We start from the raw sequence: 25,155 nt of genomic DNA, 5'->3' as shown, positions 1-25,155 counted from the left end.
GGGGCTATTGGAAGTCCCCCGGCTGTGGGAAAATACGGCGCACTCAAGGCATTCCTTTTGCAGCTCTTCGAGCTGTCGGAGATTGAGAAGGCGGTTCGCCTGTTGTCACTCGGCGATGGCAAACCTTCTGAGCTGCTGGAGAAGATGTTGGCCGTTTTGGGCTCGGCGGACCCCTCCTTCATTTTCACCCATATTTTTCTACGGCAGCTCCCAGAGCCTGTGCGCACAGCGCTAGCCAGCTCCCCCCCCTCTCCTCCACCAAACACTACCGCGCTCTGGGTGCAGAAGCGGGCAGGATTTTCCTCGCCAACCGGCAGCAGTTCGTTCATGCGATGATCCCCAACCAGACCTTGCCCCCGCCTCTGGAGGACGCAGCGGGCACCACCACGGCTGCGGTGGCTGCTCGCCGTCAGCGCCATGGCCGGCGGACAAGGCCCCCCGATGGATGCCGCGAACGGCCCGCCCATACGTACCTACAGCACAAGGTATGCAGAGTTGTGTTTCGGCAGGGACTTCGTTATGGCCACGGTGTCGGTTCCCCTCCTGGGCGCGGACTTCCTGTGCGCCTTCAGGCTGCTGGTGGATGTTACGAACTGTCGCTTGATCGATGCTGTCTCTCGCTACGTACCCGTGCACACTGGGAGGTGCAGGGACGCTCGGCGTGTCAAACATGCTCGCCGCCGGAGATACATATCAACGCCTGCTCGCAGGGTTCCCTGACCTCACCACACTTACATTCTCATCGGCTGTGGCCGGCCAGCCGCTGCGTGTCCCATGGGAGTTTCTCCCAGACGCCGTGGCCCCCTGGTCTGCAGCTTCTCATCGGGCTGTGGCCCGGGACGGTGCCAACGCTTTCGCTCCAATTCCTACATCTCACCACTACCTCCTCAGTCCTACGTCCCCAAGAATCTGCTGTCGGTCAGGTACGTCTTCATCCGCCACGACAGCCACCGTACCCCCCCCCCCCGCAGCCCCCCTACGACGGGCCCTTCCGCGTCCTGGAAGCGGGGCCAAAGAACTTTGTGGTGGACATGGGGGGCAAGCCGGAGCGGGTCTCGTTGGACCTTCTCAAGCCTACCCATTTAGACCTGGGTGGGCCGGTCGAACTGTCCCTGCCCTCGCGGCGTGGACGCCCCCCTTCTCAGGCACCCGGCCCAGCCTCGGCCCCGTCCCGTCCCTGCCCCCGCCCCCATACCCTTCCAGCGCAGCCGTTTTGGCCGCCTGGTCCGCCCCCCGAGACGTTGACTGTTTCACTGGGGACTATTCGCCTGTTGGCTGTTTATGTTTCATAAAGTACTTTTGTGTTACATTATTGTTTTGCTTTTTTTTGTGATGGTGAATTCTGGGGGGGGGGGGCTGTGTGGTTATACATAATGGAGGATAGATTCACCAGGGGCTGCTGCACCTTTAAGGAAGACGTTCAGAGTTATAACATAGGCAGGGTTTAGCGTTTCCCATGATGTCACTCCCTCCAGGAATTAGACCAGACCACTAGTTCTCTGCCACAGATGGATTTATTTGTCTACACCGCTTTTCTTCCTTAAATCCACCGTCAAACTTTAAAGATGCAAAATGCACTGAACAACAACATATTACTATCACGTAGTACAAGCTGTAAAACAATAATATAAATATGCACAATGACGAACAAAAATAAAAATCAACATACCTCGCTGGCTGCACCAACCTCGAGGGAATGAGTCCACTTAAGTATAAATAAATAGAATCATCGAAGAAATGAACACAGAAATAAAAACTCCCGACTTTAAATGGAATACAAAACCTCTTACACCTGTCGACTTCTTAGAGGAAAACTGTGCCACATGGCAAACATCACGTGCAACAGCAAAATATGTCCCCTGTGCAACACAAACTGCACACCCAGTTCTCGTGCAGCTCCAATACAAACAAAATCAAAATTCACGAAAATAAATCATATAAATAATGTCAGAAAACAAAATATATCAAATACTGACATAAATAATATTTATGGCAGTTAAACTCCCACCAAATCACAGTTATGGTGATTTCACCTTCACATCACACTTTCAGGTCACAAAGTTCAGTTTCACACAATGAACTCAATATCTATGAAAAGAACAACCATGACACGTATTCGGCTTCAAGAAGTAGAACAGTCTTTTGTACAGGTCTATCAAGATAGACTGGCTTAGTGATGCGTTTTCCCTTGTTGTCTAAGGTCGAGTCACTCATTAACAGTTTCACCTTTCTGACTCTTCCATCAGTGCTGGGATACACCTGTTATTCTTGCCAATCTCCATTGATTCCGTGGAGAACAGTCCTCACAGAGGATGACAATGTCGTTAACTTTTGCATTTCTCTTATCCTTTTGCCATAATTGTCTTTGCTGAAGAATAAGGAGGTATTCCTTCTTCCACCTGATCCAGAATTCATTTGTCAAGAACTGCACCTGACGCCATCTTTTGCGTAGATATAGATCCTGACTCACAAACTGACCAGGAGGGGGCGATATTATGCTGGATTTCATCATGAGGATGTGGTTAGGAGTGAGGGGTTCAATGCTTGTTGGATCATTCAAGTGCTCTGTAGTCAGATGTCTGCTATTTATAATAGCCATCACTTCATACAGAAAGGTTCTGAGTGAGGCACTGTCAAGTCTTTTAGCAGACTGATCAAAGATTGCTTATAGAACACTTCTGATCGTCCTTATTTGTCTTTCCCATACACCTCCCATGTGGCTTGATGATGGGGTGTTCATTATGAACTCACATCCATGTTCTTTCAACTGCTCATGATCCAAATACTTCATTAGATTCATGAACTCTCCTTTTGTGCCTACAAAGTTGGTGCCTTGATCGCATCTCAACTGTCTCACATGTCCACGGATTGCAATTAGAGATAGACCGATATGTTTTTTTCAGGGCCGATACCGATACCGATTATTAGTAGTCAAGGAGGCCGATAACCGATATTTGGAGCCGATATTAATTTGCAGTAAAAGGGAAAATATTGGCGTCAAAATTTTGAATAATACAAACTCCAACACTTCACTTCGTTTAAATGCCTTTAAGCATATGTTTATTAAACAGCTTTTCAGATTTGCAACATGTTTAAGGTTTTTTTAAATCTTGGACAATAGACATCTTTGTTTTAAAATTCTAACAAAAAGTGCAGGGAGCTCCCAGGCTCAGCAGCATGTCTTATAAAGTTAAATGAAAACTTAAACAAATAAATAGCTCCCTAAAGTTGTCTACAGTAAATAAAGTTGTCCAAAATTTCAATATAACGGAAATATTAATCTTTCACTTCTTTGTTTTAAGTTCAAACAAAAACAAAAAGTGCAGGGAGTTCCCAGGGTCAGCAGAATCTCTTATAAAGTTAACTGAAAATTTAAATAAATAGTTCCCTGAAGTATTATAGAGTAAATAAAACAGATTTAAATAAAATTTGCACATAAATGTGAGTCTAAAATCAATTAGTAGTCCCAATTGAGCAGCACCAGATTGTGGTGCAAAAAGCAGAGTTGTTCAGCGTGCTCTCCAGTGAGACGGCTTCTCTTGCTCTCATAAATTGCAGAGACTTCACTGAAGACGCGCGCTCACTTGGGACTGATGAGGGTGGTGCACAAAGAAACTTTCTTGCTTGTTTCGCAAGTAGCTTGAAGCGCCCATCATTCTGTCTCCACCACTGGAGTGGGTCCCCTTTACGCCTGTCGATCACTGGCTCCTTGAGGTACAGATGTAGCTCATCCTCAACGCAGCTACTGGCCAGCAGGTCACCAGTGTGATGTGCCAGCAGAGAACTGAACATCTCATCAACACGGCTGCGGAAGGATGTGTGTTCTCTCCGTTGCCTTTTGTGGGTGTTTCCGTCATTCTCATGTGTCCCATATGCAGCTGCCTGCTCCTCCATACTGGCTCCTTCTGTGGCAGCCTGCTCCTCCATATTGGCTCCTTCTGTGGCAGCATGCTCCTCTCTAGTGGTCTGTTGTGTGGCAGTGTCCTCTTCCTCTTTCAACCATCCTTTGGCCTTGCTCAATGTCGTGGCAGAGGAGAATGCATGACTCTTATAACAAGGATCTAAGAGACAGGCCAGCACCACAGTTTTTGTGTCTTCTACTTTTGAGAAACGCTTGTCGAGGCTCTCCCTCATGGCTTGCCTGAGCGTTCTGATGCCTTTCGTGGAGGGCCCCTCATCATCTTGAAGAAGCATCTTCAGCACAGTCAGACATGGAATGATGCAGGATGCTGATGAGTTGCTGTGGCTCACCTGAAGTGTCACTTCCTCTATTGGGAGAAGAGTTTCAATTAAATTGGACACAAGGTCCCACTGGTGAGCATTAGGACCTGCAAATCCTCCATGTTCACCACAGTAGATGGTAAGCGCACGCTTTTGCTCCAGCATTATTTGCAGCATGTGGAGTGTTGAGTTCCACCTCGTTGGAACAGCCTGGATTATGTTGTGCTCTGGCAGGCCAAGTTCCCTCTGAATGACTCGCAAACGCTGTTTGGCCAGAATGGAGTGGTGGAAATGTGTGGCACACTTCTTAAGCATTGCAATGACATCTGTGACGGCTCTTTGACTTGCCAGACCGTCATTCACCACAAGTTGCAAGGTGTGCGCCGTGCAGCTGAGGTCTGGGAGCTCAGCTAGCCTCATTCCCTTCACAATATTGGCTCCGCTGTCTCGAAGCACTAGTGCTACACGGTCTTTGCTTATCTTCCAGTCCTCAAGCATATTGAGGAATGTCTCTTTCAGGTATTCCCCAGTGTGGGACCCATGCATCGCTCTCGTATTTAAGATGACCTGCTTTCTTGTCCATTCAGTGTTGATGAAATGGCATGTCAGGCTCATGAGAGACTCTGTCACACCAGACCAGCAGTCTGTGGTGAAGGAGAGAAAGTAGCCAGCATTCTCTGGTTGAATCAGCGCTTTGATCTTGTCCACAATCTTGTGGTGAACTTCTTGCAGCTTCTCAGTTCGGTAATACTTGTCACTTTTCAGTGCATATCATGGCTCCGCTGCAGCCATGAGGCGCTTAAAGCCAACATCAGACACCACCGAGAACGGTTGGTTGTCAGTGACTATCATCTCTAGGACTAGTTTGTCCGTTAGTTTTGACCTGTCATCGGAGTTTGTCCACTTTCTTTGTTTCTGAAACATGTCCTCTATTGTTGGCTGAGATGAAGTTGCCTCATCCTGATGAGATTCAGATTCCCGTTTCTTCTGTGCTGTTTCATACAACTCAGGGTGATGAATCCTAAGATGGGACCACAGGTTTGAAGTATTTTTGTTTTTCCCAGTTGTTGCTCCCATGCTGACACCTTCATTGCATGTATTACAGACTGCCTTCCCTGGTGTTGGTTGAGTGTAATACTTCAATACTGCACTTTTAAACTGAAGTCTATCCATCTGCAATAAGGGTTTGAAAAAAAGAGAGAGTTAAAAGTGGGGCCACATGCTGACATATGCTCAACTCATCATGCTTCATTTATTACAGCATTTGGGAAGCCTGTAGTTGATTTTATTATGTAAACGTTACATTTTAACAACATGTGATAGCAGGGACCCTGTCATTCAAAACTAGGCTGCTACATTAATAATGATTAATGTAACTATATCTGAAAAAATAGTACAATAACAATAGGAGAGACTATTCATCCCTGAACACCATGCAGTTCATGTAGGCTTTATGATGCAGTTACATTATGTCTTAAGTCTTAAACAGCAATATCCTGCTCCTCTCTACAAGAAACTATCAAAGACAGCTTCGGGACACACTTAATCTAACAATATGTCATTTTCTGCTGCTTGGGATCTCTCAATCAACACAGAAAAAGGTAAAGTAAAATAACTTGGTAGTTAAACAGCCATTATTCCCTTACAGTTTTCTCTCAGACAGACGGTGCTTTGCTTACTTTTATCACTATTTCCCTGTCAATATTATCAGCAACCTTGTTTCAAGTGATTAAACTGTTAAAAACACTAAATAGCCTACAGCATCTTCACTTTAATAATCAGTTTATCATAGGAACAAGACAGCTGCCGCTAACGTATTTGGCCTCACAGTAACGTTAGTAGTAGTGAATTGTAGAGTTTCTCATGTGGCTTCCACAACAGACATTCTCCCCATTCATAGTATTCCATGACGTCACTCAAAACGAACCGCGGCCAGTATAACAGCACGACGTCGAGCGTGATATTACTTTTATACAATATTCTACAAGCGCCATTTATTAGTTAACAGTAATAAGCGACAACAGATAATGATTAGCTAGTTTATTTAATCATTTATTTGACTCCACCAACACAAATACTGCTGCATAGCACTAATTTTGCACTGTTGGTGCATTTCTAACGTTAGCTTTTGAACGCTGGTATCTTCTTGCTGTTTCTGTCCCTGTTGGTTAGCTAGCTGGCTGGTTAACGTTAGCGCTAATGCTCCAGCTAGCATTCGCTAATTTAAGTTAGCAGAGAGCGATCGTTATCTTAAATGCATTTGCTATGGCAATGGCTGTATGTTTACTAGCAGAGTGGCCAGTGTGCTCATTTAAGATAACGTAAGGATATCTCTCTGCTAACGAAAATTAGCGAACGCTAGTTGCAGCATTGGCGCTAAAGTTAACCAGCCAGCTAGCTAACTAGCCGGCTTATGGCTTGTTACCCTGCTATAATAACGTGACAATAACGTTAACGTTAGTTGTCAACACTGGCATTAATCCATTTGATCTGGCTAGATTATAACCTCAATGAAGGTGCTCAGAACACACTCTGCTGCTTTGTGAAGGCAGGACATTTTTCCGGTTTATTCTGGCTAGCCTCCTGGCTTGGAGGAGAAAGCGGACCGGTGGGCTAACGTTACGCTAAAAGCTAATCAGCCTTCACCTTAACGTGCTTCCCTGCAATAAAACTGGACTGAATTGAGTTCATTCGGTTTTTACTCTCTCTCTCTCACTCACACACACAGACTTCTACTATCACGGACTATTTCCATATCGATATTATCGGCAACCTTGTTTCAGGTGATTAACAGGCACGTCTGGAGAGACTGCGAGCGAGCAGAGCTGCCGCTTATGTTTATATAACGTTAATGGGCTCACAGTAATGTTACTAGTAGTTGTGAGTTGTAGAGGACTGGGATGTTCATTACAATTTCGGGAGAGTCTGCTGCCTTAACTTACCTTCGAAACATATATCTGCTCTCCGAGTCCGGACCTTCTCCAGATTCGGCAAAACTTTTTCTCCTCTCCCCTGTGTGTGAGCACTGTGCATGCACAGCTATCACTGCTGATTGGCTGTTACCCGTGCCGTGGCTCTGCGTGTAACCAATCGGAGCCAAAATAACCCCGTTTTAAATTGATCTCTTAGCGGCCGTTGGATTTTTAAAAAAGGCCGATGCCGATATGCGTCAAAATGCCAAATATCGGCGCCGATAATCCGCCCGTTCGATAATCGGTCTATCCCTAATAATTACCATCTTCTTTGTGTTTAATCCCATCTATCAGCTTGGTCAAGAAGTGGAGATCTTCCTGAGAGATAGTCGTCTCTTCTCCAACTCTTTCACTGAAATCGGATTCCAGCAGCTTGATTATCTCATCTGGAGAGAACATTTCTTTGATCCGAGTCTTGCAGACGTAGTGAACTTCACCTTTGAGCTTGACTGGTGGTTTGGTTCCAGGTGTGACTTGCCTTACAATGATGCGATGACTTACTCCAATTGCATCACCTTCATGTCCACATGGGTCACCATAACTCACTATGCTCCAACCTAAATCGGTTTTCTGGGCAAAGGGTTGGGTTTCCTCCCCACACACAACCTCTCGAGGCATTAGAGCTTGTGGGCAATTATACCCAATCAGCAGACCAATCTCACATTCCATTTGCAGAGCAATGTGTTCTGCTAGATGCTCCAAATGAGGCCATGCCTTGGCAGTCTCTGGAGTTGGGATGTGTCCCATTAGCAGGGATGTATTCACGAGTGTAAACTGTCGGCACTGTGATCTTCTTAGAGAATAGCCCTCTTATTTGTAGGCCTTTGAGTCTTTTGCAGGGTACAATCGCCCTTTTGATGACATTGTTGACAGTTTCAGCTTCACTTCTTCTGTGTTTGTGTCTAAAACATCTGCCACTCCCTCAAGAATGAATGAGTCACCACTTTGTGAATCTAGTAGAGCGTAGACAAGTACTTCCTTGCTTGAATCACTCTGAGTTGACACATAGACAGGTATTATTGTCGAAGTCTGGGTATTATTGCCGTCTTGTACAACTCTGTTGGATGTGGTTTCATTGGTGACATCCTGTTGTAATGTTGACTTTGGCTTTCTTTCCTTACTGTTACTTATTTCCTTAGATTGTTCTCTCTTTGGTTCTTGTTCTGGTTTTGAGCGATTTTCATGTCGGCATGTGGGTCTGACGCTTTGAGCAGGTGTCACAGACCATCCGGTTACCACAGCTCTTGGAATGATGGCCAGGACTCAAACAGCCGAAACACAGTTTCGCACTCTGAATAAACTTGACTCAGTCAGCAACTGGCTTTTCAATGAATTTGCGACACTTGTGCAAGGGGTGTCCTATCTTCTTACAAAACGCACATATGACTATGTTCCTTTCACTGGTGTTGGTCGTGAAGATCTTGGCACCTACAGTTTGTTTCTTGGAGACAACTACATTTTGACTCTTAACCTTGGCTTTGTCAGGTTCACTTTGCTGTAGTGCATGGTAGGACGTTATAGGATTACACACAATACTAGCTTCCATTGTTAGGAACGTCACAAAATAGCTGAAGTTTGGGAACCTCCGGTATTCCAGTTGGTATAGCGTGGCCTTTCGGTTCCATCTGGTACTCAACCAGTCAGGTAGTTTGGCAGTCAGTTTCTTATTCTCAGTGCCATCATTGAGAACATTTAGACTCTCATTGTGAGCCATGGCAGATTCACAACTGCGTAGAAAATCCACAATCTTTCTTAGATCAGCATTCTCCCTTGAGCCTATTTTTGGCCAGGCATGTAATTTCTCTCTGAAGGCTTTGGCAATTACAAAAGGCTCACTATATCGTTCGTTTAGCAGAGCCCATGCTGCGTAATATGATCTTCTGAATCATTCAGAAAATGACCTTCTAAGGCCTCTTTAGCTGCTCCTCCAACATATTTCTGAAGGAACAAGATTTTCTCTGTCATTGGAATATTTTCCTCTCAATTAGTGTCTGAAAGGGTGACTTCCAGTGATTAAACTTGAGTGGATCCCCACAAAAGATTGTAGGCTCTGGTATGGGTAGTGTGTTTCCTGATATAGCCTCAGCCAAAACCTTCACAAGCTCTCCTGTGTCATCTTGAAGCACATTTCTTGGAGCCACATTTTTTGGCGGTTGTGTGTGCTGATACGCAGGGTTCATCTGATTACTTGCTTGTGCAATTGTAGGAAGTTCAGAGTTCTGTGGTTTAAGTTCTTGGTCTGGATAGAACTCATTTTCATCATAGACTTGAAGCCTTGCTCTGGCTGCGTTCAGCTTTTTCATCTCCTCCAAACGCTCAATCTCTCTTTTCAAATCTTCCGCAGACCTTTGTCTTGCAGCATTCTCTTCTTGCTGTTTCTTTAAGAGAGCAGCCTCTTGTCTCTCCTTTTCTATCCTACGTTCAGTCTCTTCCTTTTCTGCTTGAAGACGATGAGTTAATGCAGCTGCTTCTTGTTCTGCAACTATCTGCTTATTCTCAGCTTCAAGTCTTTGCCGTTTCTCTTGTTGGCTCACTTGCTCAGCCATAATCTGCAATACAGCTTTTGTAGCTGCATACTCGGCAGCAGCCTCTTGTCTTTTGACTGACGATGTATTACAGTGAATGGAATTAGCCTTAGAACAATTGGAGGCTGGAGGTGAAACACTAGAACTTGAAGATGCAAACACAGAGCTGGAATCAGGCCAAATCAGCTCTTCCTTTGTTCCTTGAATTTGAGACTCAGCATTTTTACAACAATGCTGGTGATTGATGTACACTTGTCCAGCTTGCAGCGCATGTCGTGAGCTGGGCTATCAATTCTTCGATAACCACCATAAACACTATTTAGTTCAGAAAATTCGTTTTGAATAGCGTTGATGTGTTCTTGTATGATGTTACTGGGATCCTGTTTTATCACAGATTTTTTAGCCTCCTTAATTAAAGCTTTCCAGCGTTCATAAATGCTGTTAAAGCGAAGTAGAAGCCCTTGTGTTTTTCCTTTTTGCAATTCCTTTCCATTTACTGTTAATGTGCGGGCTCTTTCTCTTCTACGAGGCTCTTTGAACTGTACTGCTTGTTGCACAATGTTAGACTCGTATGTCTGCTCTGGCTCTGCAGCTTGTTCTGTGGCAGCTGCTCCACACTGAGTCCTCTCACTTGTTTGTGACATTTCAAATTATTTGGAAATTATTTTAGTCAGTTAACTTGTCTTGCACAAGCAGTGTAGCTAACAAAAACACTTCCACAAAATACTCAAGTGAATCGGCTACACCAAATTAGGTCACTTTTCAAAATACCCTTATAGGAAGGTCCATTATAAAGGCTTGAAATTATTACATTCACTTACAGCTGACGAAGGTCCTTCTGACAACACTTAAATGACATTCCTTCAAAACATCAGCTTACTTAAATGCACACATTTTCTCACATAAATAAATAGCCTTTTTCCTTTTCTTCTTCCAGTTAAATGATGATCAATAGACCAAGTACCAATAAATCATTTCCATCAATGCCCCTTCTTATCTTATGAAACACTGTTAATGTTATTCAGCTTCACACAGTCTCTTGTAGTTTTTCCAATCCGTGTGTCACCCTTCAGACATACACTTTTAATGTCTGACCTTTGGACGTCTTCATGAAAAAACGGATAAACTTGTATGTCCTTAACGCTTAACAGTGCCTTATCTGTATTCCCGTCTTGACGAGCTGTTGGACACAAGCAGGACGGGGAACGTTCAAGCAGGTCCGAGTTTGACTGTCACTCCCTCCAGGAATTAGACCAGACCACTAGTTCTCTGCCACAGATGGATTTATTTGTCTACACCGCTTTTCTTCCTTAAATCCACCGTCAAACTTTAAAGATACAAAATGCACAGAACAACAACATATTACTATCACATAGTACAAGCTGTAAAACAATAATATAAACATGCACAATGACGAACAAAAATAAAAATAAACATACCTCGCTGGCTGCACCAACCTCGAGGGGACGAGTCCACTTAAGTAAAAATAAATAGAATCTTCGAAGAAATTAACACAGAAATAAAAACTCCCGACTTTAAATGGAGTACAAAACCTCTTACACCTGTCGACTTCTTAGAGGAAAACTGTGCCACATGGACAACATCACGTGCAACAACAAAATATGTCCCCTGTGCAACACAAACTGCACACCCAGTTCTCGTGTAGCTCCAACACAAACAAATCAAAATTCACGAAAATAAATCATATAATGTGAGAAAACAAATCAAATACTGACATAAATAATATTTATGACAGTTAAACAGGAAGTGGAACCATGTTTTCGACAGCCTATCCATTAGCTTGTTGCCACGAAAGACTGTGCTGTATCGGTGTTGTTTTGTGTGGCGAGTAAACGGAATTAACTCGACTTGATCTCTCCGTCTCCTCATTCCTGCACTCCCACAACACGATTGATTGTTGTTTTGGTACAACCCCGCTAGCACTGTTTACCGCTGCTTGCTTAGCCCTGCTAGCATTGCCAACAGCAGAACCGCTAGGACGTTGGGACAAAACTTGTGGTTGGACTAACATGGGCTCGCATTTTCATACTCACGGTATGGTCCCTGAGATGAAACCTTCAACACTAGAACGACCGGGATTTCACTCCTACTTAAAATGACCATGGGGGGTCAAAATGACCGCCGGTTTTTAAACTATTCCATCAAGATACCCAATTGAGATATTAATGCATAGCATATGTTAGTATGCGGCCTGTCAGGCGGGCGGGCTATAGGGTGTCTGCCCGCCTGCCGCCCAATGTCTGCTATCCCAGCAGTCACTGGGCGGCAGGCGGGCAGACACCCTGGACATTGAGGCTCCATTAACCAAAATACACCCTGGATGCAGGATAAGCGGTTCGGATAATGGATGGATGTATTATAGTAGAACAGGATACCGTATCGGAAAAGGTTCTGGCTTCCGAGTTACTTCCGGGTACATGGGTCCCACCTGGATATGTTACTCCCGTCATGCCTCTATGAGAACGGCTCGTACACGCCGTGCTGTCATGCAGGGGGGAAAAAGATTTTTCCGGGCTTTGGACATTTTTAAAAAAAAGATTACAACACCATGGCTTAAACGTATACAATATAAAGAGTAATAATTGACCATGATTATAGCTGCAGGTGTCCTGTCAAGTTTTACAGGCGTCTCTTTTACAATGGTGGTGTACGGGGAAAAGGCTTTTTGGGCCGCAAGTGGATTTTTTCCGCTGCAATACCACGAGTCACCACTGGAAAAAAATGGCTGCAAGGATGAGCGGCGAAGCCGCATACTTCCACGATAACAACACAACTGTGTTGCGAATTGATCTAAAACTCAGGCAGCGGCAAGTCTATCTTTTTTGCAGTTTTTAAACTTTGAAAATCAAAACGGTCATCATGAACGTATATTTGTTGTTTCCCATCTTGGTTGGCACCGACCGACGGCATATTTTGCAGACTGTCTTAACCTGCGCTTCGTGGCTTTTGAGATATCCAAACCACTTCCATATAATTGACGTCGTGTTAGCTTTTTTTTGTCAACAGTTTCATCAGCTTTGGAGGATAACACGGCTTCACTTTCACCGTCACTTTCGTGCCCCTCAGTTCCACTCATGTCCCCCTTTTTACCCACTCTCAAGTCCACTCTCTTCACGGGTAGCTCCAACAATGCTTTGCGGTAGGAAATGGGCGTGTATTTGGACCTGCAACCCCCATACTGCAGACTGACTGGCTGTTGTCGCGTTTATTTCTGATGTGTGACGGGCTGTTAGATCCATATCGAGTAAAAATGTCGAAAGTTTACCGTCGTTATCGATGTAAATTTTATCGCGATAGCGTATCGAGATCGTTTTATCGCCCAGCCCTAGCTGCAAGTATGAGTACTTGAGGTAGTATGAACAATTTACTGTCATAAGAACTAATATACAATTGTATCACGAGAATGATACTCTGTACAACAATGATTTGTAATGCACATATACCACAGTTATGTATGGTTCCTGAAAACCACAGTTGTGAGCTCAGAGCTGGCTTGCTTCTCTTGCAGCCTGCATAGCCAGCATGAGCAATACAACATGACATAATATGTCCGCTAGATACCTGTGGCGAGAGGATGTGTTGATGTACAATTAAGGCAATGAGTGTACAGCTGGGTAATTGCACCTAAACACCACCTTGCTCGTGGATGCTGGCAGTAAACTGAGACTTAACCTTTCACACACAGTTGGGAAAAATAGTACAGTGTGGTGGACACGTATTGGGGACAGAATTCAACCCAGGAACTAAGGGTTAAGTCATGGTTGCCCTGGCAGGTTAACGCAGGGTTAAGTTATGGTTGTCCAGCCAGTTTTCTGGTTATTCTTGCCACCTCCGCTCAGTCGAGCTGTGGGTTTTGTTTGTCTCGCTGATTTACCGTGGATTAAAGAAAGTTGCCTACACGGCTAAAGTGTGAACCTACGGTCTTCTCCGTTACTTCGGCTCTACACTGGTGACCCCGACGTCGGTTTTCGGATAAGTTTTCTGAAACCACACACATTATGGCTACGAACGCCGTTGCAATTAAACTGCCGGAGTTTTGGGAGTCTTCCGCGGCTACATGGTTCGCGCAGGCTGAGGCGCAGTTCGCGCTCAGAGACATAACAGCAGACGAGACCAGGTACTACTACGTAGTTGCAGCGCTGGGGGGCGCTACGGCTTCCAGGATAAGCGGTTTCATAACCAACCCACCGGCCGATGGTAAATACGCCGCACTTAAACATCTCCTCCTTAAAACTTTTGAACTGTCAGCAACGGAGAGAGCACATCGCCTCTTCGCAATTCAGGGCTTGGGAGATGGCAAACCATCGGAGCTAATGAGCAGGATGTTAAACCTACTGGGTCAAGAAAAGCCATGTTTCCTGTTTATGGAGCTGTTTCTGCGCAACATGCCGCCCCACGTCCAGACTGCGCTCGCTAACTCCACCATCACTGATCCCCGTGAGCTGGCAAAGGAGGCTGACCGATTCTTCGTCGCTACACAACGTTCCTCCCATGCCGGGGTGCTGGCTCCTACCTTCACTGGCCCCCCGCCGACATCGCGGGCGTGGCCCGACGGTGGCGCCACAGCATCAGACCGCTACAAGCCCTCTGGACTCTGTATGTACCACGCTCGATTTGGTGCGAAAGCTAAACGGGGCCGTTCCCCCTGCAACTACAGGCCGACGGGAAACGAGAGGGCCAACACTCAGTAGTGGCCATGAGTGTTAGCGATACGAGCAGGCTACTCTTCATCCTCGACACCATCTCCGGTCGGCGATTTCTTTGTGACACGGGCGCACAGAGAAGCGTGCTCCCTGCTACTGACGTCGACATCATGGGCGGGGAGCGGGGCCCCCAGTTGGCGACGGCTGACGGCAGCCCTATCCACACCTACGGCGTGCGGTCTGTAGAACTGTGTTTTGGTGGACAACGTTTCACGTGGGAGTTCGTCATGGCCAATGTAACGCTTCCCCTCCTCGGAGCTGATTTTTTGTGCGCTTACGGTTTGCTAGTGGACATTCAGAACAGCCGTCTGGTCGATGCCTTAACCTTCTCCTCCTTCGCATGTACACGGAGGGAAGCGGCCTATGCAGGTCTAGCCAACTCTCTCTCAGAGGCAGACAAGTTCACCCGCCTCCTCGCTGAGTTCCCTGACCTCACCCAGCCTACCTTCTCTGCACCCACCGCTAAGCATGGGGTGGAGCATCACATTACTACGAAGGGGCCCCCGGTCTACGCCAGAGCCAGGCGTCTCGACCCCGCCAAACTCGCCATTGCCAAGTCTGAGTTCGAGCACCTGGAACGCATGGGGATCATCCGCCGCTCTGACAGCCCGTGGGCGTCCCCACTCCACATCGTCGCTAAGCCTGATGGAGGTTGGCGCCCATGCGGGGACTACCGCCGACTAAATGACGCCACCACGCCTGACCGCTATCCTGTCCCGCATATCCAGGACTTTTCTGCAAACCTGTCTGGCAAATGCGTCTTCTCAAAAGTCGACCTGGTCCGTGGTTATCATCAAGTTCCCGTGCACCCCTCAGACATCCCCAAGACAGCGGTGACAACCCCATTCGGCCTATTTGAATTCCTACGAATGCCATTTGGACTCAAAAACGCGGCCCAGTCCTTTCAGCGGCTGATGGATTCAGTGCTCCGTGGCCTTCCTTTCATCTTCGTCTATTTGGACGACATACTCATCGCCAGCGCCTCCGAGGAAGAACACCTGTCCCATCTTCATGCCCTCTTCACACGCCTCAGCCAGCATGGGCTGATCGTCAACCCGGCGAAGTGCCGGTTCGGGCTGACAGCCATTGATTTCCTCGGGCACCGCATCACCGGGGACGGGGCAGTCCCCCTGCCCTCAAAGGTGGAAGCGGTGGCGGCCTTTCCGCGCCCCCAAACAGCTCGTGCGCTCAGGGAGTTCATCGGGATGGTGACATTCTACCACCGCTTCATTCCTCGAGCCGCCTTTATCATCCGGCCACTGTACGAGGCGCTGAAAGGCATGTCCCCCAACCAGGCGGTCGACTGGACAGCAGAGCGGGACCGTGCGTTCACCGAGACTAAAGCTGCGCTCTCCCAGGCTACCCTGCTAGCGCATCCTTCACCTACAGCGCCTATTTCCATAACCACGGATGCATCGGACTATGCTGTTGGTGCGGTTCACGAACAGTGGGTGGGGGGGGCTTGGCAGCCTTTGGCCTTTTTCAGTCGCCAGCTTACACCCCGAGAGCGCAAGTATAGTACTTTTGACAGGGAACTCCTCGGTCTCTGGCTCGCCGTCCGGCATTTCCGTTTCCTGCTAGAGGGCCGCGAGTTTACTGCGTACGTGGACCACAAGCCCCTCACGTTTGCCATGTCCAAGACGGCCGAGCCATGGTCCGCTCGCCAGCAGCGACAACTCTCCTACATTTCGGAATTCACTACCGACATCCAGCACGTCGCTGGTAAGTCTAACCAGGTAGCTGACTGCCTGTCTAGGGCAGTGATTGGAGCGGTCCACCTAGGCCTTGACTATGCACAGATGGCTGCTGACCAGGCCACGGACCCGAGCATCCTCCGTCTCCGGGCCTCCGACACGGGGCTCCGCCTGCAGGACGTTCCTTTCAGCGACACAGGTGTCACCCTCCTGTGTGACGTCTCCACAGGACAGCCCAGGCCCATCGTCCCGCACAGCTGGAGACGCCCCGTATTTGAAGCTGTGCACTGCCTCTCTCATCCAGGCGGTAAGCCATCCGTGCGCCTGACCTCTGCTAAGTTTGTGTGGGAGGGACTTAAGAGAGACGTGAAAGCGTGGGCCGACTCGTGTGTTGCCTGTCAGCGGGCTAAGATACACCGCCACATTAAGGCGCCCCTGGAACGCTTCGCAGTGCCGGAGAGACGATTTGACCATGTCCACGTCGACCTGGTTGGTCCCCTACCCCCCTCCCATGGGTTCACCTACCTCTTCACTGTGGTGGACAGGACTACGCGCTGGCCTGAAGCTGTTCCCCTGGCATCCACGACGTCTGCTGATGTGGCCCGGGCTTTTATTGGGTCGTGGGTCTCACGTTTCGGTACGCCTTCCGACCTTTCATCTGACCGCGGGCCACAGTTTACCTCAGAGCTATGGAATGCTGTGGGTGAGGCTCTGGGCGTCAAGCTTCACCGCACTACCGCCTACCACCCTCAGGCGAACGGCCTATGTGAGCGCTTCCACCGGTCCATGAAGGCTGCGCTTCGGGCTACTCTCAAGGACTGCAACTGGGTTGACAAGCTCCCATGGGTCATGCTGGGCCTGCGGACCGCCCCGAAGGAAGACCTACAAGCCTCCTCTGCGGAGCTGGTGTACGGCACGCCGCTGCGAGTCCCAGGCGATTTCATGCCCAATGCAACGCGTCCCTGGTCAGCTGTGGACCAACGAGCCTCCTTGCTGGACGGGGTCAGAGCTTTCACACCCGTCCCTACCGCCCAACACGGCGCTCCGGTGTCCCAGGTGCCCCCAGGTCTGCAGTCAGCGGACTACGTGTTCATCCGTCACGACGCACACCGCCCCCCTCTGCAACCCCCTTATGACGGCCCCTTCCGCGTCCTGGAACGGGGAACTAAGCACCTGGTGGTGGATTTTGGGGGCACGGCCGAGCATGTTTCAGTGGACCGAGTTAAACCCGCACACCTGGACTTGACGCAGCCGTTGGAGTTAGCCCAACCTCCTCGTCGCGGTCGTCCCCCGGCTCCGCCTCCTCCCCCCGTGGAGGCCCGAGCTGCCTCTTCTGCTCCTCAGGCCGACCTCCACAGGCCCGCGTCAATGCCTCCCAGACACTCCGGCCCCTGTTATCCGGAGCCGCCGCGGACGGCCTGTCGTCCACCCGCGCCTGCCTGACTTCGATTACTAGGGCGAATTCTGGGGGGGCTCATGTGGTGGACACGTATTGGGGACAGAATTCAACCCAGGAACTAAGGGTTAAGTCATGGTTGCCCTGGCAGGTTAACGCAGGGTTAAGTTATGGTTGTCCAGCCAGTTTTCTGGTTATTCTTGCCACCTCCGCTCAGTCGAGCTGTGGGTTTTGTTTGTCTCGCTGATTTACCGTGGATTAAAGAAAGTTGCCTACACGGCTAAAGTGTGAACCTACGGTCTTCTCCGTTACTTCAGCTCTACAACAGCTTTGTAACTTGTCTATAAAAATAACTTTTCATTTCCTGTGGGCTCATAAGCATAAAAGATGCGAGGGGTCTCCCCTCTGAGCTCTCATACCTATGAACGTTGCTATGAAATGCTGTTTTCTTAATTAATTTACTACATTGAGTTACAAATAAGGTTACGATGGGTGCTGTACTTACCCAGTGGCTTCCCGGTCACCTGGTGAGTTAGGTTAACTTTAAGACCGTTCAGTCTTTTTTGGAGGGAAGGGGGGATCCCCCCCTTTTTTTTCTCCCCAATTGTATCTGGCCAATTACCCCACTCTTCCCAGCCGTCCCGGTCGCTGCTCCACCCTCTGCCGATCCGTGGAGGGCCGCAGACTACCACATGCCTCCTCCAGCCGCTTCTTTTCACCTGACAGTGAGGAGTTTCGCCAGGGGGACGTAACACGTGGGAGGATCACACCAATACCCCCCCCAGTCCCCCCCGAACAGGCGCCCTGGCCGACCAGATGAGGTGCTAGTGCAATGAGCAGGACTCACCCACATCCGGCTTCCCATCCGCAGACACGGCCAATTCTGTCTGTAGGGACATCCGACCAAGCCGGAGGTAACACGGGGATTCGAACCAGCGAGCCCCGTGTTGGTAGGCAACAGAATAGGCCGCTATGCCACACGGATGCCTAACCCTTCACTCTTGATGTCAATTTAAATCAAGTCTGAATTTTTTTTTCAGTTACATTTGCAAACAAATGAGTTTCTCATAGGACACACAATGCAATATCTAGTGGACAGAAAGATGCTTTAGTATCATGACGCATCAAGGCAACATTGCAGTAATAAAACAAACACCACAAAAGGAAGAATGCTCGTCAACAGAAGATAAGCACAAACAGCCCAAGAATTAAATGGTGTCAATACAGGGACAGAGAACAAACTCGTTGAATTTCGGGTCTACTTGCTGCATTAGTGCAAATATATTGTCTTCACTGGCCTAAACATCTTAAAAGCAATCTAAATCTTTTCTGCTGCCTAAGCTCTCATAGCTCTTGAATCTGATGTAAAGCCTGTGGAGAGCATTACAGGGTGTGTGATCACAAGGCAGGTGGAATTTTGGGTCTGTACACAATTTCAGTGATTGCTTTTGACCATGTGCTGCACGCATGAGGAAGCAGTACGCAATTTCAAAGTTAATGCTTTTGACCACGTGCTGCACACATGAGGAAGCACTATTATAACATTTCATAGCTTTCTCTTTGTTCATGAGGAACTGAAACTTTCCATTAGTCTCCGATGTCACCCAGAGACGACTCTCCCAGTCATCAGTAGCTGCTTCAAAGTATCGGCTTCTGCTGCTTCCTTGCTGACGAGAGGACAAAAGCACTCACTGGGGATTTTTGATTATTATTTGATCAGGTCAGGGAGAAGAGCTGTGGTAGTGCTGTCAAATCCACTTTGGTCCGTTCAGCATCTGAAGAGATGGGGTTTGGGGAGGACCTCTGGTGCCCCCAGGCAAATGCAGCCCTGATGCGTCTGCAAGACTGTGAGCTTCACCTGATGGAGGTCATGAAGAAGTGGATGGGTCAGCGGGCGAAGAGTGAGCGGGAGTTCTCCGTGCAGCTGCACCAGATGACTGCTATGGTGGACAGACAGGACCGGCCCCAACCTGGTGGAAATTTGGATTACATTAGCCAGCTCCACAAGGTAGGTTGGCCAAGACCGTCCGCTGCAGAATCATCTATTTATGTAACATAAATCATCAGTTGTTTCAATCTGGAGTGGAAGACCATTGCCAGACCAATACCTTAGATTGTACAATCGCATATTTGTGATTTAGCGAAGTATTGATTCATATGTTCTTGAGATTTTCTCATATAAAGATAAGATAAAGTTTAAAAAAACAGTAAAACAAAAAGGATGGTCAGCATTTCAAACAAAAACAAATTCCAGATAATCTCTGGACAACCCTGAATAGCAGGATTCAGTCTCTAGATTCACAATGTAATGTGTTTTCTCCTCTTGGAATGGTGCAGCTGCTTTTGAATGCAGTGGAGAAGCTCGGTGTGTGCAGGTCGTGGTAAAGTCAAGACAAAACACATTTGTAAGGATGAAGGAGACTAATGGACAGCTACGGAAAATGTACCTTCTGGCAGACTAGTTTCAGACGTCACTGAAGTTTAGGGAACCTGTAATGCTTCCTGTTGCATTTTCCCAGATTCTGTTTTCTAGAATGATAGAAATGTTAACATTTTACTTTACTAATTGAGTTTATTAATTGAGTTAGAGTAATTTAGTATTCTGCAATCAAATTGATTAGTCACCAATGAATTTCTGGATGCTTTCCTGTGATGCTGACAATCAAAAGAAATGGTGGCTATCAGAAGAATTTAATATTTTGCTTGAATAAATACATACAGTAAAACATGGACAACAATAAAACAGGTGTCGATAACATCGGCACCCCCTCCCCCGTATACCAACATATTACATGGCTCTCTTTGTGAGTAACCTCTTTCTTTGACGCCGGGTTCTTGTCAGTCTTGGGGCGTGCTGGTCTCTCAGACAGAGAGTTTGAGTCGCGTGATGAAGAAGCGGTCTGAGGACTTGCTGAACGGCCCCATAAGCAAACTGACCCTTCTCATCAGAGACAAGCAGCAACTCCGCAAGACCTTTGCAGAGCAGTGGAGCCAACTCAGTCAGGAGCTCACAAAGGTGTGTTGCAAACAAACACACACACACACACACACACACACACACACACACACACACACACACACACACACACGGAGCATGGCCTAAAGGCGTTATTATACCTGGCTACACATGCACATACACATGTGAAAATAAGTCAGACAGATAGTATATAAACATCGCTTTGCGTCTTAAACGTAGACTCTGTAATGGTGTGAAACGGCTGTCTCTAAGGCATTTTATGATGATTGCAAAAACGTCTTTTGTTGTCGGATGGAGCCGTTGCAGCAGGCTAGTTGAGAGAGGGTTGGCGGCGGGCTGACACCGGAGGAGACAAGCACCCTCCCGGATCATTACCCTTAACCTTCATCACAACCTACCCACACGTAAACGAAACCAGGAGGTGGGAAGAGTCGGCGGGTGTCCACGAGTCCACTGTCTTGCTCTGATGTAGTTCAAGATTGATTGTAGTGAGAGGAATTGGAGGTGTGGGAGGCATCGGAGCAGCCCCGGCTCCAGGGCAAAATTGTTAGAGGGGCATTGTGAATAATACGGGGGCGAGAGATATTAACATGGAAAATTACCAATCTGACCACCGTCAAAGGCACCCAAACAATAAATATATTATGGACAAATAAAGGCTTGCGATCTAATTGGCACAAAACATAGCAACTCATTCCAAGCTTATGCATCTCAGTACAACCAGTTCCCATACAGAAAAGGCAGGCCCTATATAGCCGTCAGTCCACATCCACTACGGCGAGTGGCAATAAACGCGCATTCTCGCTTAACTCGCTCACAAATAGGGTGGCGTGGCAGCCAGCCACACAACGTTAAATGGCACAGCAGATACCTATCCACAATCAGTTTGCTAAATAGAATATCGAACTCACCGAATAGTAGAGTTGAAGGCGGCGATTCCGCTAAGAGTTGAATCTCTACATGACGTTGTGGAGTTAGAAAACAACGAGACAGGAGACGTGAGTAGACGTAGTCGAGGTAGTTTACTAGCTCCAACTTAGCATGTCATACATTCGACAACGACACTGAACTGTGAACCGGAAGCGGAAGTGCATTATCTGACCCCTCGCCTCTTCCCTTAAAGGTACACCGTCCTCTTAGGTGAATGTCTCTCGTTATATAGATGTGGGTCACCACACAGGCCCCCCCAGAATTCACCTACACAAAACAATGCAAAACAGCGAAAGTGCAAGTCATGAACTTAAAAATAGACTCTACAACAGAACAGTCAATGACATAGTGCAAAGTCACGGGGAAAACAGGTGACGAGTCGGGGGGCGGACCCTGCGGCCATAACGGCTGCGCTTCACAGGAGGGGAAACAGATGGGGCCGAAACCCGGGCCATAGGCGGGGCCGAAGCAGGAACAGAGGCAGGTGCCGGGGCCGACCTAGGAGGGCGCCCCCGCCGCGGGGGTAGGGCCAATTGCATTGGCTCCCCAATGTCCAAGTGAGCGGGCTTGAGACGGTCTATAGCGACCCGCTCCTGCCTGCCCCCCATGTCCACCACAAAGTTCTTATCCCTCGCCTCCAGGACGCGGAAGGGCCCGTCGTATGGGGGCTGCAGCGGGGACCGATGGCTGTCGTGCCTAATGAAGACGTACCTCGCCGATGGCAGATCCTTGGGGACGTAGGACCGGGGGAGGCAGTGTTGAGACATCGGAACGGTAGCGAAGGCACCGGCAGCGCTCCGGGACGCACAGAGGTGAGAGGCGGCCGACCAGAGAGCCGTAGCATCCGGAAAAAACTCCCCCGGAACCCGCAGGGGCTGGCCATACACCAGCTCAATGGAGGAGGTCTGGAGGTCTTCCTTCGGGGCCGAACGCAGGCCGAGCATGACCCACGGGAGCCGGTCCATCCAGTCGCAGCCAGTGAGGCTTGCCCGCAGAGCGGCTTTCATGTCCCGATGGAACCGCTCACGGGTTGTACGCCGTAGTGCGGTGGATCTTCACCCCCAGGTGCTCAGCGACCGCCGTCCAGAGCTCCGAGGTAAACTGGGAGCCCCGGTCGCTCGTGATGTCACCAGGCGTGCCGAAACGGGCCACCCAGCAGCCGATGAACGCCCGTGCTACCTCTGCTGCCGTCGTGGAGGACAAGGGAATAGCCTCTGGCCACCTGGTGGCCCTGTCCACAATAGTGAGGAGGAACGTATAACCACGGGAGGGGGGCAGGGGACCCACCAGGTCAACATTGACGTGGTCAAACCGCCTCTCTGGAACCACAAACGGCGCCAAAGGGGCCTTGGTATGGCGGTGCACCTTGGCGCGTTGGCACGCCACACACGAGCCGGCCCAGGCTCTAACATCCTTACGGAGCCCAGGCCAAACGAACTTGACGCTCACCAGCTTGGTCGAGGCCTTCACTCCCGGGTGGGAAAGGCCGTGGACGGTGTCGAAAACTCGGCGCCGCCAGGAAGTAGGCACCAGGGGGCGCGGTTGACCGGTGGAGATGTCACAGAGGAGGGTGGCGTTGGCCGCGTCGAACGTCACGTCCTCCAGCCGTAGCGCCGTAGGGGTCGACCGGTAGTTTTGAACGGTAGAGTCCTTGAAGGCGGCGAGAGGAGAACTGGCCAGTGCTGTGCGTACAGGTGCGGGGAGCTGCCTCAGAAAAATGTGTGTGAGAAGAAAGGCCGGATCAGCCGATCCCAGCACAGACAGCATTTTTTTCCATTAACTCAGACGGTTTGCCGTCGCCGAGGCCATTCAGGGACAGTAAACGGTCTGCCTTCTCCAGCTCCGACAGTTCAAATAGTTTCAGGAGGAATGTCTTTATAGCATCGTACTTGCCAGCAGCTGGCGGAGCTTCCAACAGTGTCATTGCTCGCGCCGTTGTCGATGCGTCTAACGCCACCACTAAGTGGAAGTACTGCGTTGCATCCTGCGTTATCCCTCTCAGCTGGAACTGGGCTTCCACATGTTGAAACCACGGCCGTGGATTATGCTGCCAAAAGTCGGGTAGCTTCACAGTAGCGGCGTAAATGCTAGCGTTAGCAATAGCCATGTTGTTAGCGTCGGGAGCGGGTACCGCGGCAGCATTATTCCCGGCGTCTTCGTTGTCAGACATACTCGTATTAGTAGTTCGATCACGTCGGGGTCACCAATGTGGAGTTAGAAAACAACGAGACAGGAGACGTGAGAGTAGACGTAGTCGAGGTAGTTTACTAGCTCCAACTTAGCATGTCATACATTCGACAACGACACTGAACTGTGAACCGGAAGCGGAAGTGCATTATCTGACCCCTCGCCTCTTCCCTTAAAGGTACACCGTCCTCTTAGGTGAATGTCTCTCGTTATATAGATGTGGGTCACCACAACGTCATCTTTCCACTCATTGCGAAATCTTGCTGTCAAGTCCGTTTCAAAAGACAGCTGCACCAAGCGTGCCTTCCGTTCATGCAACATAGTTAGCCTTTTGTCTGTAAAGACGTTTTCAACGTTGACAACGAGTTTTCACACATGGCTGTTGATGCGCCAAAAGTGAGTGCATGTTTCATCAATATTTTCTGTAATTCTGGATCTTTCCTTAAGAGTGTATTCAAATAGAGAGAAACAGGCCACAGCTGTCCTCCTCTCGTGACTGAAGCGCATCTTTGCTCCCCCGAAAAGCTAACTGGTTTGACGCTAGAAATTCTATCATATCAATGATAGCAGAGAGATAATAACGATTTCTCGCTAACTGCTCTGTGTTGAGCCCATTGTCAATACCTCTTTACCAGTGTTTGCTCGTCTCTCCCTCTCTTTCCATCTTGTCATATTCTCCATGTGTTCTTTTGATGCAGCATGCAGTGGCGCTCCCAGAAATTTTTGATAGGGATGGCCAAATGGGGCCACTGAAAATCTTGGGGTGGCACACCAAAACCAAAAGCCATGACTGAATTTCAGGAATTCTATTATGCTGTTGTAGTATACTGTATAGGCTAGTTGAAAACTGTCGATATGAGAGTTAAGTTAAGCTGCTGTCAGAGGCAAACTGTGCACGAGGGAGGGAGCGTGACGCAGTGACGGACGATCAAAAGTGGCTGGCTGCCTGGCTATGCATTTGTTATTTTCTTTGACATGAATTATTATGAAAAATATACATTATTGATTTAAATGAACAGCACCTAATGTAAAATATCAGCTAGAAGCATATTATGCATAATCAGAAGCATATTCTGCATGTGCAACTCATGGCTGGGGGGGCCAGCGGGGGGGGGGGGCAGGGATAGTATCAGGCCCTTGCCACCCCTTGGGGGCGCCACTGGCATCATGTTTGTTCAAGCCTCTCTCTCGATGGCATGTTTCACGTGAGAGAATCCCATTTTGGTGAACACAGAGTCAACTTTTGGCAAGCGAAACAAAATGCTGCGTCAGCTTTGACGCTGTTCCAACCACTCCCTGCGGTTATACCACTGGTTTACGAAAGACTGTTTCTGACCCTTGGGAATTTGCTCAAGGTGGGCTGAGCAGGCATATCAACACCCAAATCGTCCGGTGCAAAGCTGCCAGTTGGAGAGCTACTGTGAGGATTGTTTGCCACTTTCCTCACTGTTAGCCATGGCTAATGATGGCCGTTGCTCCCCGCTCCATGCCTCTGTTACTTCGGAAGCTGTTCCCTGTTGCTCCTCGCT

General features: G+C 48.5%; 2 protein-coding genes across 2 annotated transcripts in view; one reads left to right on the top strand and one right to left on the bottom strand.

Moving 5' to 3' along the window:
- Positions 1-3,457: 3,457 nt before the first annotated feature.
- Positions 3,458-9,055, bottom strand: LOC130112052 (zinc finger BED domain-containing protein 4). Its single transcript, XM_056279354.1, is given in 6 exon segments — positions 3,458-3,571; positions 3,574-3,858; positions 3,979-5,394; positions 7,539-7,708; positions 8,730-8,920; positions 9,030-9,055. Coding segments are annotated over 6 exon segments (2,202 nt in total).
- A 10,128-nt stretch (positions 9,056-19,183) lies between these two features.
- The window catches only part of fes (FES proto-oncogene, tyrosine kinase), a 28,105-nt gene continuing 22,133 nt past the window's right edge, over positions 19,184-25,155 (top strand). Inside the window, exons 1-2 of the mRNA XM_056278976.1 lie at positions 19,184-19,540; positions 20,375-20,548. Of these exons, the coding sequence (XP_056134951.1) occupies positions 19,316-19,540; positions 20,375-20,548 (399 nt within the window). The 5' untranslated portion in view covers positions 19,184-19,315. The remainder of the gene's footprint in view (positions 19,541-20,374; positions 20,549-25,155) is intronic.

The sequence above is a fragment of the Lampris incognitus genome, chromosome 4 (assembly GCF_029633865.1).
Source record: "Lampris incognitus isolate fLamInc1 chromosome 4, fLamInc1.hap2, whole genome shotgun sequence".
In the NCBI taxonomy this organism is placed as follows: domain Eukaryota; kingdom Metazoa; phylum Chordata; class Actinopteri; order Lampriformes; family Lampridae; genus Lampris; species Lampris incognitus.
The sequence above is the reverse complement of the archived record's forward strand: the minus strand, read 5'-3'. Positions and strand labels throughout refer to the sequence as shown.